At 54.4% G+C, this 14,252-nt stretch overlaps 1 protein-coding gene across 3 annotated transcripts in view; it reads left to right on the top strand.

Moving 5' to 3' along the window:
- The window catches only part of ACOT7 (acyl-CoA thioesterase 7), a 108,389-nt gene that overhangs the window by 48,523 nt on the left and 45,614 nt on the right, over positions 1-14,252 (top strand). For all 3 annotated transcript variants that reach the window (XM_036999939.2, XM_073233105.1, XM_036999938.2), the window contains exons 3-5: positions 1,035-1,191; positions 5,748-5,839; positions 10,293-10,407. In XM_036999939.2, the coding sequence (XP_036855834.1) occupies positions 1,035-1,191; positions 5,748-5,839; positions 10,293-10,407 (364 nt within the window). The remainder of the gene's footprint in view (positions 1-1,034; positions 1,192-5,747; positions 5,840-10,292; positions 10,408-14,252) is intronic.

Below are 14,252 nucleotides of genomic sequence, written 5' to 3'. Positions count from 1 at the left end.
CTCGGTGTCGCTGCCCAGACACCGAGGCCACGGCAGGCCACCGCCCGGCTGAGAAGTACTCTGAGGACAAATACCGAACTGTCCTTTCAACCCAGGAAAAATCCCCAGTATGGAAAAGGATGCCCATCATAGGGTTATTTTATAATAATAAGCAATTGGGGCCGACCCAAATATCTAACAGCAGAAGAAGATTGTGTTTTCCTTGGTCATTGGAAGTATTTTTGCCGCGGAATATTGTAAAACAGCCGTCATGGAAAGCTTTGTGGTGAAGGATGGGGGATGTCCTTCACGTGCTGATAGAGACTGAGCTCCATAGCAGAGTGGGAAGCGCCCATGGTTGCAGCCCCCCGTGTGGGCTGGGGCCCTCAGTCACTGGGACAAGTGACGAGAAGCAGGCCTGGTGCCATGTAGTCGTTAAAAAAAAAAATCCTCAATTTTGAGTCATAAGAATGGGTTGCCTGTTTGAAGGATAAATCAAGTGTAAATAAAACTAGGGATTGCAAAGTTTGTCATATGTGGGCAGGTTATTTTTCTCCCGTTGGGTGAAAAAAGCAGACTGTGTAAGTGTCTTATTTAGCTTTTGCACAACTAATAAAACTAAGACTGGGAACCAAGGAGCGAACATATGCACAGTAAAACCCCTGTTCCCGGGAACGGGAAAGAGCCTGGGAAGAAGCCACCGAAATAGCCCAGCTCTCTGGAGGGGGGAGGGATTCCCCTCCTCTGCTTACTTTTCTGTGTTTCCCAAGTTTTCCATAATGATTATGTATGTCTTTTTCACTTTTCATTATGGAAGTAATGTTTTCTGTAGAAAAGTTAGGAAAAAGAAGAAAAAGCCACTTTCAGCCTGACACTGGGTCACCTTGGCCATGGCTGTGGAGTGTCCCACTGGGCATTTCTCCAGGGCTTTGCATTTGGGGATGTGAGGTGCCAGTAAACGGCACTATTTTCACAGTGGAAGAAAATAAGGTGGCTTTTAGGGAGCATCGCTGGGCAGGGCTCGCTGGACGGGGCTGACCCTGTGGTCTTTTCAGGAGCGCTGCGTGGCCGCCCTGGCCCGGGTGGAGCGCACTGACTTCCTGTCGCCCATGTGCATCGGCGAGGTGGCGCACGTCAGCGCCGAGATCACCTACACCTCCAGGCACTCCGTGGAAGTCCAGGTCAACGTGATGTCCGAAAACATCCTCACAGGTAACTCCTGCGCGTGTCTGGCCAAGCCAGCTTGGGGAAAACAGTAACAGCCAGGCGGTGGCCTCAGTGCACACACCCTGGGGGCTGGTTCCGCTCCTGGGGTGCGTGACCGCCCTTCGTTCCCACCCCCACCTGTGAGCAGGCACTTTGTTGTCCTCGGTTGGCAGACACGACCATGGTGCGCAGCGAGCCCAAAAGCAGGCTTCAGGCTTTGGCCTTGAGTGTGTGCCCACTGCCTGTCCTTCCTTCCCGGTGGGGTGGCCTGGCAGCCAGCTCGTCCAGGGCGAGGGCATGGGAGCAGACGGGAGGGCACAAGCCACCCTCCGGCCCCATGGAGGACACTGCCCAGGCCCTTTTCCCTGCTCTCCACCCCAAAAACGAAAACCAGGCTTAGGCTGAAGCTCACTGGGTGAACCTTTGACTCTGGTTTGATCTGAATATTCTCTTCCTCAAGTGGTAACCATGGAAACCCCTTTTCATCCTCCCCCTGGGTGCTGCAGGGGAGTGTGGCTCCAGTTGGCACTTGCTGCTTTTTATAACCAGGCTGCTGCTGAGGAAGCCAGGCCCCTTTGTCCCCCCGCTGCCCACCTCCCGTCCCAGGCCCTCCTCTCGTCCCACGCACAGCAGTGTCTGCCCTCGTTCTGGAGGAAGGAACTGCTTGGCTGTGGCCGCCCAGTGAGCCTGCTTGGAGATCTCTGAGGGGCCCAGGCTTCTCCCCCTGCATGGCCCGGGAGCACCGCTATCTGTAACATTCCAGCGACCTCAGAAGGACTGGACGCAGTACAGCGAATGATTTAATAGCTGAGCAAGGGCCTGAGGTGGGGAGGCGGCCAGCAGCCTGTGCCCGCTACTGCCCCGAGCCCTCCGTGGGGCAGGCGGCTGTGGCATTAAAGGAGCGTGGCTGCTGGTCTCAGATCATGGCACGGAGCGGGATGCCTGGATACTGTGTTCCCGCACCGGGGCCCCATATGGCCAGCCCCCGCTTCTGGCCGTGTTTTGGGCTTGACCCCTGCAGACAGAAGAGGGGAGATCGCTGTGCTCTCTGCTTCTCTTGGTCACTGGCTTGTGGTTTTGCAGGTCAGGGAGTCGGTGGCTTCAGGAATGGGGTGGGGCTGCTTTACAGATTTCCACTTCCACACCCCCTTTGGTCCAGGAGGAGCCCCATGACCAGGAAAGCATCTCACCATTAGCGAGTAGAGATGGGGGCCCTGGGGGCGGGGGGGCGGAGGGCATCTTTGGGCTTTTGTGGTCTGGCCCGACCTCTGCACTGTGGGTCTCAAGGGATGTTCTCTGCCGTGCAGGGGCGGAGCTGCTGGCGTCATGTGGGCGCTCTGGGCTCCCTGCAGCTCACGATCAGCCCCACCACGAAGGGGGGCCCAGGCCCGGTGGTCCACAGCGCCAAGGCTGAGGAACCCTGCCCTGGATTGGGAATTTTTAAGGGAAAGAATCATTTCTTCTTCCTGGCAACTTTTGTTGACTTATGACGGACGTGGACTCAAATGTTGATGAGTGAATGAGTAAAGGATGGACAGAGGTTCTCAGGAAGGTCTGGGTTTCTCTGCTGAGGCTGGAAGCCCCCAGAGGGTTCTGTATAGTAGGACATGCTCTGATTCCCTCTCTGAAGGGCCCCACACTGTGGGGCACGAGTGGACACAGGCCCCAGGCTCTTGTCTGGAGCCCGTGTTGGCAGGAGGGCAGAGTGGTGAGGTGGCAGCCCGCCACCCTGCTGCTGAGGGTGCTCGCCACCTCCCCACTCCCCTTGGCCCTTGGCCTGGCTCCTTCCCTGCGGGATGTGCACACAGAGCCCCGACTGCCTGTGGGGGAGAGAGCTGGCCGCGAGGAGCACACTGCAGGTGTCCACCTCCTGGGACATCCCACCTGCGTTGTGGTCCCATCATCCAGGTGAGGACACGGCGTCGGGAAAAGCAAGGGCCAGGTGCCTGGTGCTGGTGCTCACCTGGTGTCCCGGGATAGGGCGCGGCCACACTTGGAGCCCTGAGGGCTGTGGTTTTCCTGCACGTCCTGGTCATCTTGCCCAGAACCTCCTGCTGGGGGCTGATGCGTCCTTTTTCATTCCGTGACTGGCAGGCCTCTCTCTTTCTCTCATTGCTGCCTCTGTGTGCCCGTGTCTCTGTGACCCTGTGTCTCTCGAGGCATTCCTGTGTTGGTGTGTCTCTCTCTTCCCACGTGTCGACTGGGGTGAGAGCCCTGTGAGGGCTGGGCTGTGGCGCCATGCCCACCATAGTTCCCCAATGCCCAGGGCAGCAGCTGGCCCAGCAGGCCCTCTGAGCTCTGGCAGGTGGGGAGACTGAGGTTGGTGGGAGGTGACACAGACAGGGTCACTTGCCTGCTTGCGTGACCCCAGGATATAGCGGTCCCCGTTCTGTGCGTGCCTGCAGGTCAGGGCTGCGTGCCTGTCAGGAGCAGCTGAGTACACACACGCAGGCAGACGACGAACAGACCTTTGCCTTTGAGATGCCTCATTCATCTCCAGCAACTGTCAAAATATTAAGTTAACTGGGAAGTGATTGCTGTGAATTGCTCCAGAAAATAGCTGGGAGCTCTTAAGATTTTAAAATAGATGTTTTTAATGCTGCAATTGTCTTTTGATGGTTTTATTAAATGATGGAGGGAGTACAATTAGCATGTTTTGCCTCATTTGCTCCATGGTGTTCATTTAGGTCTAGAGGAGGACCACTCCGGGTTTCCATGGAAACCAGCTTGTCAGGCGGGCTCCCGCTGAGTCAAACAGGAAATCTTTATTCCCAAAAGCAGGTTGTCAGATTCATTCCCAGTCAAAGTGCACTGAAAATATTCTCACATCATTTGCCTGTGGTTCCCCAGCACAGAGAGCCTGTTGTAGTGCCGGGGCCCAGCACCGGGTGTTCTGGCTGGGCGTTAGGAGCAGAGCTGGGGCATCCATGGGCTTGCCCTCCTGATTGACCCCCGAGTCAGCGTGGCTCTTGGGGCTGTAATTAAGGGAAACTGACATCCCAGGAACTCCTGGGGAAGGTGGGTCAGAGGAATTGGTAGGAAGCTCGCTCCAGGAGGGGCTGGGGAGGGTTGCCGGGGCTACTCCCCCCCTTGCCCACCTCCTCTGTCGTTTCCTGCAGTTTTACTGTTCTCCTCTACACTGGGAATATTCCATGTTGAAGCAACTCCTTTTTTAAATAATTTTTTATTAAGGTATCATTGATATACACTCTTATGAAGGTTTCACCAGGAAAACAGTGTTGTTACTACATTCACCCTTATTACTGAGTCCCCCCCACACCCCATTGCAGTCACTATCCATCAGTGTAGTAAGATGCCAGAGTCCCTATTTGTCTTCTCTGAGCTACACTGTCTTCCCCATGACCCCCCCACACCATGTGCACCAATCATGATACCCCACAATCTCTTTCTCCCTCCCTTCCCACCTGCCCTCCCCTACCCCTCCCCTTTGGTAACCACTAGTCCCTTCTTGGAGTCTGTAAGTCTGCTGCTATTTTGTTCCTTCAGTTTTGTGAAGCAACTCCTTTTTAAAGGCATCCTTGCAAATACTTTACTGAAATTACCGGGACCCAGGTGGCCCAGGTCTATATCAGAATGGCAGCCAAGTTGCTGTGTGACCCCAAGTAAGCCCCTTGACCTCTCTGGGTATCAGACTCCTGTACAAGTGAGAGGTGTGCACCAAGTGACCTCTGGGCTTTTTTGGCCCATGGTTCTTAGCCCTGCTGTACTGCTACCCATTTTTCAGCCCTCCATCTGGAAGCTTCTGGATTGGAGCTCTGAGTCAGATGACAGTAAGTCCAAGGGTCTGGCGTGATCCTTCCCACCTCGATGGACAGGCCTTGCTGGGCTGCCGGGTGCCACCCTGCCCCTCTGCCATGGGGGCTCTGCCTGCATGTCTCCCCGGGCTCCCCATTCATGTGCTGCTGACCTTCTGGGACCCTGCCTGGCCTGGCGGGAGCTCTTCTGTAAGAATTTAACAGGCAGACATTCCCTTTCTGAGCATTGGACATCAAGTTCTTCAGCAAAGTGTGTTTCGAGTTTGAAATTCAGTGTCAGCTGGGATCTAGTGGAAAAGCAAGTGGCCTGGTGTGGCCCCAACTTGGCCCTCCTTTTTTCTGGGAGGGGGCCAAGGGAGGGGGCCACTCCCTGGGCCAGTCTGCCCTTCCCCAAAGCCCTTCCGTCTGCCTGGGGCTCCTCAGAGGCCTCTGCCCTGTGTCAGTAACCTTACTTCCCTCTGTCACGACACCCCGGGTGCCCTAGTATAGAGTCATGATCTCCAGGTGGAGCCCCCTGTGGCAGAAAGTGCTGGAAACCACAGGCCCGGGACCCCCTAGGCTTAAGCCATGTGATCTAAAGTCTCTCCAGCAGCCTCTGGGGATGCTCCCCAGGCAGGGGCGTCCACAGCCTCTCCCAGGCTCAGTGCCCAGGCCTGCACCTCGAGTCTAAAGGCCTTGCGGGTTGGGAGTTGGGGGCCAGAGGTGGTGAGGTTTCCACCCCGCCTGCTGTGTGCCCAGGCACCCTGCTCTCTCCCCAGGCCATCACTCATGTGGTTTTCTCTGAAGGTACCAAGAAGCTGACCAATAAGGCCACCCTGTGGTATGTGCCCCTGTCGCTGAAGAACGTGGACAAGGTCCTGGAGGTGCCTCCTGTTGTGGTAAGGAGACACCTTCTCTCTGGGGAAGATGGCAGAGGCCTGGTCACTCAGGGCGTCCCAGGGGAGTGGCAGCGGGGCTGGGGGCCTCGGTCTGGGATCTCCAGTGCGGGTTGAATGCATGCCAGGAATGTGAGTGTAGGCTGCCCAGACCCCATGGATGCCCCTCCCAGAGGACCCTTTATCATGTCCCTGACTGGAGGAGAGGCAGCGGGTGGGACCAAGCTTGGTCACCAGGCCTGCCGAGAGCCAGACCTGCAGGCTGCCCAGCCCAGGCCAGCTGCTCCGCATCTCAGCCCCTGAGGAAATGGGTGCCGGGACATCTCTGTTTCCGCCTCCGCTCTCCCTGACCCCGTGGCCCCTGCTGGCTCCCACCTCCTTCCTTGAGTCCCCTCGCTTCTATTCGGCTGTGGGCAGAAGCGTCTCTGTGTGAAGGGAGTTCATCACATTAGTTCCCAGGGGCCCCGTTGCGGGCGGGCTTGGTGGGCAGGTGTTTGGAGGGGGGACATTTGGCCGGCAGAGGGATTTATTCCTTCCCTGAGATCACTCCCCACCCCCTCCTGTAACTTCCGCATCCCTGGGTGTTCCTAGGACACCTGTGAACGCTCCTTGTGGAGGCCTGCTGCTCCCTGCAGCTACGAGGGAAAAAGCAGTTCTTAGAGGAAGGCCCCCTGGGGCTCTGGCAGCACCTGCAGGGGCATGAACTTCCCGTAGCTGAGATACACATAGACCACATTTTAAATAATGGGACTGGGGAGCAAGCTCACAGCCTGGGGCTGGTGCCTGTGCTCTGCTTAGAGGTTCCCAGAGAAGCTGGTGCCCCAGGCGCAGACGGCCCCTGTGGGAGACCAGCCTGCCGGCCCTCCCGTAACCCTGGGCCCCCAGGACAGTGAGGGGCTTGCTCCTGGTGCCCTTGCAGATGGAGGACTGCAGGGCATGCTCCCTGTGCCAGCTGGGTGTTGGACAGCCCCTGTCTGGGCCTGGGGTTGGTCTGGATCAACGTGGGTGGCTGCTGGGCTCCCACACATGCCACCTGTCTGTGTTTCCTGGGGCTGTGGTGACAAAGTCCCACAGTGGGGACTGCAAACAGCAGACTCTCATTCTGTCATAGTCTGGAGGCCACAAGTCCAGGATCAAGTGTAGCAGGGTCAGGCTCCCTCAGAAATTCCTAGGGGAGGATCCTTCCTGCCTCTTCCAGCTTCTGGGGGCTGCCAGCACTCCTTGGCTTGCGGCTTACTCCACCCCAAGCTTTGCTCTGTCTTCCCGTGTGTGTGTACGTGTGTGCATGTGTCTGTGTCTCCATCTCCTCCTCCCGTGGATGCAAGTCATTGGGTTGAAGGGCCATCCTGCCCCAGTAACCATCTTAACTACACCTACACAGACTCCACTTCCAGAGAAGGTCGCATGTGCAGGTTTGTCCCATCTGGAGCAGGTGGACAGGGATTTTGATGGGACTCTGGTTAATCTCATGCTGCTCCTCAGCACCCCACCCCAATTCTCTCTGGATCTGCTCTCCCCTCCCTGCTGCTCTTTGAGATGCAGATGGATTGAGATTGCCTCATTTTCCCTTGACACTGACAGGGAGGGAGTGGTGCGGGGCGTCTAAGACCCAAGAAGCAGGAGTGAGGCTGTGGCCCAGGGACGCTTCCCCTTAGTAACAAGTGCGCCTACCCCAACTTCCATCTTTCCCACAAACCCCTTGGTGTTAAATTAGCCCATTACATGTTAGATACTCAGGCACAACTATTTAACTGATTTAACTTTCAGATGCTGCAACATTTAGAAATCTTTGGCCCAGAGCCACTGGGTCTTTCACCAGCAGGGGAGGGCAGGGTGTCCCCACTCCCCGCAGGGACAGGGCAGCTCTTCCCCCACATCCTGAAGAAGCCCCATAGCTTTCCCACCCTCTGTGTAGCTGGGTTTGATGAGACAGAGATACCAACCTCACAGAGGGTGTGTTGTGTTTTAACCACTCACTGGGCAGGAGCAGAGAAAGCTCCAGATGGGAAGCCGCTGGCTTCCAGCTGCAGCAGGTGCTGGTAAGTGAGCTCCCCCATGTCCCACACGTGCGAGGCCCATGTAGAAGCCTTCAGCTGATTTGATACAGGTGTGCTCCTTGTACAGATGCAGCCCAGTGGGCGAGGCAGTCCTGAGAAGCTCAGGCGCCCTCTGGCCCCGGGGAGTGTCACACTCACCTGCTGGTGTGGCCTGGCCACCAGGCTTCCTCACTTCCTACCAGTGCTCCACCCATTGCCTTGTGCCAATCTCTACAGGGAGCCATCATTCACTTAAGAATACATGCATCTCTGTCTCTGTGTGTCCCACATGCCTCTCACGCACATGTACGTATTACATGTATGTTTTACACCTTTAACACAAGTGTAGGTATCACCCACATTTGTATGGACACCACGCACAGAGTACACCCCTCACCCCGCCCTGCATGTGTGGATGTGCGCATGTGTGGATGGGCTACTGCCGTGTGCATCTCCCTGAAGAAGCCCAACTGCAGCGTTATTTAGTTTGGGACCTTCCTCCTCCAGGAACAGGGATGCCAGTGTCCCTGTGATGTGAGAAAGAGGCCCCAGCAGGGTTGGAGGGCAGCCGTAGCCCTGGAACCGCTGGGTGGCCCCTGGAGAAAGGACATGGGTTTTTTCAGTGTCCGAACATAGACTTGAGTTGAGTCTTGCCCAGACTCTTGATTGAGCATTTGAGCTGAGCTGGCATCTGCCTAAAATCAGCAGGGTTTGATGAGCCTTTCGGGGTGTGAGTGGGGTACCAGGCCAGGCCATCGTTAAACTGTCCCAGTGATTTTTGTCCCCAGACTTAAAGCGAGCTGGGAAGCACTTGTGAGGAGGCTGCATTCTGTCTGCATGGCTTGTGTCTGGACCAGGGCTTCCATCAGCCCCTGTGTGAACGCAGCGGCCTGACAAGGGTGCTGAACACCACGAAGATTTATGAGACCATAACGACTGACTTTTTAAAAAAAATCTCTTTAGAAGGCATATCTTGAGGACACTTGTCAGCCACAAGTTTTACTTGACAGGCATGGCACAGACTGTACCTGTACAGTCACCACCTTGGATGGCAGAACATCTAGAAGTAGTTTATTTATGGAGGAAAAGGTTAAATTACCCACTACAGCTTGAACAGCGCATAATGTTTCCCTTGCACAAACCGCTCGGCGCCTTCCTCCTTCCCCTGGGTGATGGGCTCTCCAGCCCGCGATCATGGTGATGAAGCTGCAGGGTCGTATTCAGACCCTGGGCGACTTTGGAGCAGAGCCAGAGCAGGAAAATCAGACGTTCACAACTAGCTTTGGAAAGAAGTGGAATTGCCACCAGAAGTGAATCCACTTAAACACGCGGGGCCTGGGGGTTGAGGGGGCAGGAGGGTCCCTGAGCCCGGGGTTTCTCCGTGGGCTCTCCCGAAAAAGCTGGTAGAGCGAACGGAGGGGCAGAAGTCGGGGAGCTACCCAAAAAGTGAATGGCCAGGCAGGACCTGCCGGGTGGGCCGTGGCTGTGGGGGCTGGAAGGGCACGGGCACCTGGGGGAAGCGAGCAGTCGGAGCGCTCGCGGGCCCGGCGTGGCTCTCCCTAAGGGGTCCCGTGAGGGGTGGGGTGTTCCCTATAGTGGCCCAGAGGACCATGAAGGTGGCTGTGGGGTCAAGGAAAAAAAGAACCGTTGCTGTCACATCAGAAACCTGGCACTGGCCCCATGTGCCTAAAGAACTCTGGAGCCCAGTTTTTGAGCCAAGGTTTATATTTGCATTTGTTTTTGACCTCTTGGGTCCATACCCCTGTGACACATGAGGAGAGCCTCACTGGGCCGGCTGTGCCTCTGGCTGGGGGTCAGCAGAGCGAGGGTGTCGGGGCACTTGGGGGCCCCGCCCACCCCTTGCCTTTGGTGGGAGAGCGGGCCCAGCCCTCCTGGGGCTGCCTGGATTCCGTGGTTCTGTGTCCGGGAGTGAATCCTAGGAAGGAAGGAAGCAGGTGTGAAATGATACTGGGTTGAGATTGCCAGCATGAGGGTATGATGACCGTTTTAGTAGTGAGAACTTGGAAGCAGGTAAATGCCTGTGTACCAGACGGGTCATGTAAATCATGTTCGGTGATATGTTGATACAGTGGGAGAAAGAAATACTGTTACTTTTAATCGTAACACAGCCTGATAGAACTTTCCATATGTATGTGGGCATAAAAAGGAAGGGAACAGAGCAAACATTTGACCCAGGGTCTCTCTGGGGTGGGACTACATGAGATTTTCACCACCCTCCGTGTTTTTGTTATTTATATGAAATATGTATTAGAAAAAGGGTAGGTTCAGTTATAAAAAGGTGGGCCGCACAAGGAGAGGCCGCCCTGTGCGCGCCTAGAGGCTCAGCTGTGCCTGGCCAGGGAGGGCGCTGGGCGGAGAGCGTACGGCCGCCGGCCTGACCCTGGCTGTGTCCCCCGCAGTACTCCCGGCAGGGGCAGGAGGAGGAGGGCCGCAAGCGGTACGAGGCCCAGAAACTGGAGCGCATGGAGACCAGATGGAGGAACGGGGACATTGTCCAGCCCATCCTGAAACCAGGTAAAAGCCGGGGGGTGCGTGGGGGTCTGACATTCACTGGCACTTGTGGAACTCAGTGTGTTTGTGAACGTCGTCCCCTAGGGGACAAGTGCCCGCACCTCCTGCACTGTCTCCTGGGACCAGGCCTTCTGGGTGCCCAGGGGTACTGTCCCCTTTGCCCTCTGCCATATGAACCCTTCCTAGTAACTCAGCCAACATAATGGGACGGCTCAGCAGGGCCCTGGAGGGCCCCACACATGTGAAGGGCTCGCCATCCAGGCAGAGGGTGCACGCTGGGGCAGAGGTCCTCCTGGCTGTGGTGCAGGGACCCCAGTCTGGGGTTCAGGGGCACACGTTGGTACAGGGGGTGCTCTCCGGGTCATGTAGAATTTGCTGGTGTGGCAGTTTTGATGAGGTTTCCAGCTCACAAAAGCCAGACAAAATGGCAGCAGCTTTCCTGCCTTGCTCTTCACAGGACGTGGCTCAGCCGTGGCCTTGGTGAACAGGTTCCGCCCGCTGGGCTGGAAGCTCTGCAGGGTGCACGGGCTTCCTCTCGGGCTGCGTCCTTCCAGGCATTTGTCCTGCCTTCAAGCCCATGGTGGTCCAGCTTTGGCCAAAGTCCATCCAAAACCCTAGGCAGGTCATGGGATGTTTTCCCTCCAGACAGGACCTCAGAGCCCTTAACCAGAACTTCCCTGGTGCTCAACCGATTCAGGACAGGGTCTCTGGGTGACTGTCCCCATCAGGACATGGTGAGCCCTCAGGAGGGTGGGTCTCCCTGGTGACGTGCATCACCCCTCTGCACACACAGTGGCCACATTTCTCAGCGTGAGGGTGTACTGCGAGCCTGTCTGCCCTCTGTGATGGCCCAGGCCCCTGTGGCGAGGGTCTGTGTTCCGTGCCTGGCTCCACAGGATGACACCTCCGGGCCCTGGATGCGGTAGTGTTTGAGTTCCTGATTTGGTTCTTGTAGCTATCTGGGGACCTGCCCCACGCCCCCCTGCTCAGTGCCATCAGTGTTGTCTGCTGGTTGGCTTTAGGTAGTATCTTTGTGCATCAGTTCCTGGAGGGGCCCAGGGGGTGGCTTGGATGGCAAAGTCCCTAGAATGTAGCCTGTTGGGGGGCAATTCCGCTCTGCTGCCACCCACCAGCCGCTGATGCCATGACAGGAATTGCGGAAGATGGCTGCTCAAGGGCAGAGCCCAGGCGGGAAGCGGGATTTCACATGGCAGCCACACAGTGAGCACAGAAGGGCTGTGAGGGAGCAGGCCAGCGGCCAGAACCCCCCGGGATGGGACGATTCTGGTGCCGATGAAACTGCCCTCCCGAGCTGCAGCCACGTGCAGTCCATGTGCAGTCCCCGTGCAGCCGAGGGCCCTCCAGCCGGAAGCATCTCAAGTGCTCAAGCAGATGAGGGCACTTCCTTCCGCAGAGGCCGCTCACAGCCCTCAGACCCAAGCTCGGAACCTGCATCTTAAATCACTGTGGGGCTCGAGAACAAATAAAGAACATCTTGAGTTTGCAAGTAGCTACTTAAGGCCCAGTCCATCTGAACTCCAGTTTCCCTGCTCTGTGGCCCTTTGGCAACCACTCAGTTTGAAACCCCGTGTTGACGAGCATCAAGCAGTCTGGGAGATGACCGCTGATGCTTACTTAGGAGCCCCCGGTGCTGGCTCCAGGTCGGGCCACCCTCATGTCACCAGCTTGGGGCTGCTGCACAGGCTTTCGGTCTGCAGCCAAATATAGAACGGACTGTTCTTCATCTGCAGCGTGTCCCAGTCATGCCGTGGCCCAGTGGGTGGGCTTACTCACCAGTGGGGTCTTGCAGGGCAGGATGGGCCACCCTTTCTGAGCACCTGTCCAGGCAGAAACAGGAGGGTCATCCTTGTCAGAAGGCTTTGGCATGGTAGAAACACAGCCGCGGGGTCTGCTCAGGAACCCCCTATGCTGTGGGTGTTGCCCATGTCTGTCAGAAGAGGTGGTGCTGGGCATCCAGATTGGTAAAGAAGAAATGAAACTGTCACTGTTTGCAAATGACATGATATTGTACATAAAAATCCCTAAAAAATGCACCCCAAAAGTACTAGAACTAAGAGCTGAATTCAGCGCAGTTGCAGGATACAAAATTAATACACAGAAATGTGTTGCATTCCTACACACTAACAATGAACTAGCAGAAAGAGAAATCAGGAAAACAATTCCATTCACAGTTGCATCAAAAAGAATAAAATACCTAGGAATAAACCTAACCAAGGACAAGAAAGACCTATACCCTGAAAACTACAAGACACTCTTGAGAGAAATTAAAGAAGACATCAATAAATGGAAATACATCCCGTGCTCATGGATAGGAAGAATTAATACTGTCAAAATGGCCATCCTGCCTGAAGCAATCTACAGATTCGATGCAATCCCTATCAAGATACCAATGGCATTTTTCAACAAATGAGAGCAAATAGTTCTAAAATTCATATGGAACCACAAAAGACCCCAAATAGCCAAAGCAATCCTGAGAAGGAAGAATAAAGCAGCGGGGATTACGCTCCCCAACTTCAAGCTCTACTACAAAGCCACAGTAATCACAACAATTTGGTACTGGCACAAGAACAGACCCATAGATCACTGGAACAGAATATAGAGCCCAGATATAAACCCAAGCATATATGGTCAATTAATATACGATAAAGGAGCCATGGACATACAATGGGGAAATGACAACCTCTTCAACTACTGGCATTAGCAAAACTGGACAGCTGCATGCAAGAGAATGAAACTGGATCACTGTCTAACCCCATACACAAAAGTAAACTTGAAATGAATCAAAGACCTGAGTGTAAGTCATGAAATCATAAATCTCTTAGAAGGAAACATAGGCAAAACTCTCTTGAATATAAACATGAGCAATCTTTTTCTTAACATATCTACTCGGGCAAGAGAAACAAAAGCAAAAATGAACAAATGGGACTACATTAAAGTAAAAACTTCTCTATAGCAAAGGACACCATCAGCAGAACAAAAAGGCACCCTACAGTATGGGAGAATATATTTGTAAATGACATATCTGACAAGGGGTTGACATCCAAAATATATAAAGAACTCACATGCCTTAACACCCAAAGCAAATAACCCAATTAAAAAATGGGTGGGGGATATGAACAGACAGTTCTCCAAAGAAGAAATTCAGAAGACCAACAGGCACATGAAAAGATGCTTTACATCATTAATTATCAGGGAAATGAAAATTAAAATCACAATGAGATACCACCTCACACCAGTTAGGATGGCCAGCCTCGAAAAGACTAAGAACAACAAATGCTGGCAAGGATGTGGAGAAAGGGGAACCCTCCTACACTGCTGGTGGGAATGTAAATTAGCTCAACCATTATGGAAAGCAGTATGGAGGTTCCTCAAAAAACTAAAAATAGAAATACCATTTGACCCAGGAATTCCACTCCTAGGAATTTACCCAAAAGAAACAAGATCTCAGATTCAAAAAGACAGATGCACCCCTATGTTTATCGCAGCACTGTTTACAATAGCCAAGAAATGGAAGCAACCTAAGTGTCCATCAGTAGATGGATGGATAAAGAAGATGTGGTACATACACACAATGGAATACTGTTCAGCCATAAGAAAGAAACAAATCCTACCATTTGCAACAACATGGATGGAGCTACGGGGTATTATGCTCAGTGAAATAAGCCAGGCGGAGAAAGACAAGTACCAAATGATTTCACTCATTCGTGAAGTATAACAATGAAGCAAAACTGAAGGAACAGAACAACAGCAGACTCACAGACTCCAAGAAGGAACTAGCAGTTACCAAAGGGAAGGGGGTGGTGTAGGGTGGGTGGAGAGGGAGGAAG

This window comes from Manis javanica, chromosome 4 (assembly GCF_040802235.1).
Source record: "Manis javanica isolate MJ-LG chromosome 4, MJ_LKY, whole genome shotgun sequence".
Lineage (NCBI taxonomy): Eukaryota > Metazoa > Chordata > Mammalia > Pholidota > Manidae > Manis > Manis javanica.
Note: the sequence above shows the minus strand (reverse complement) of the source record. Positions and strands in the feature narration are given on the sequence as shown.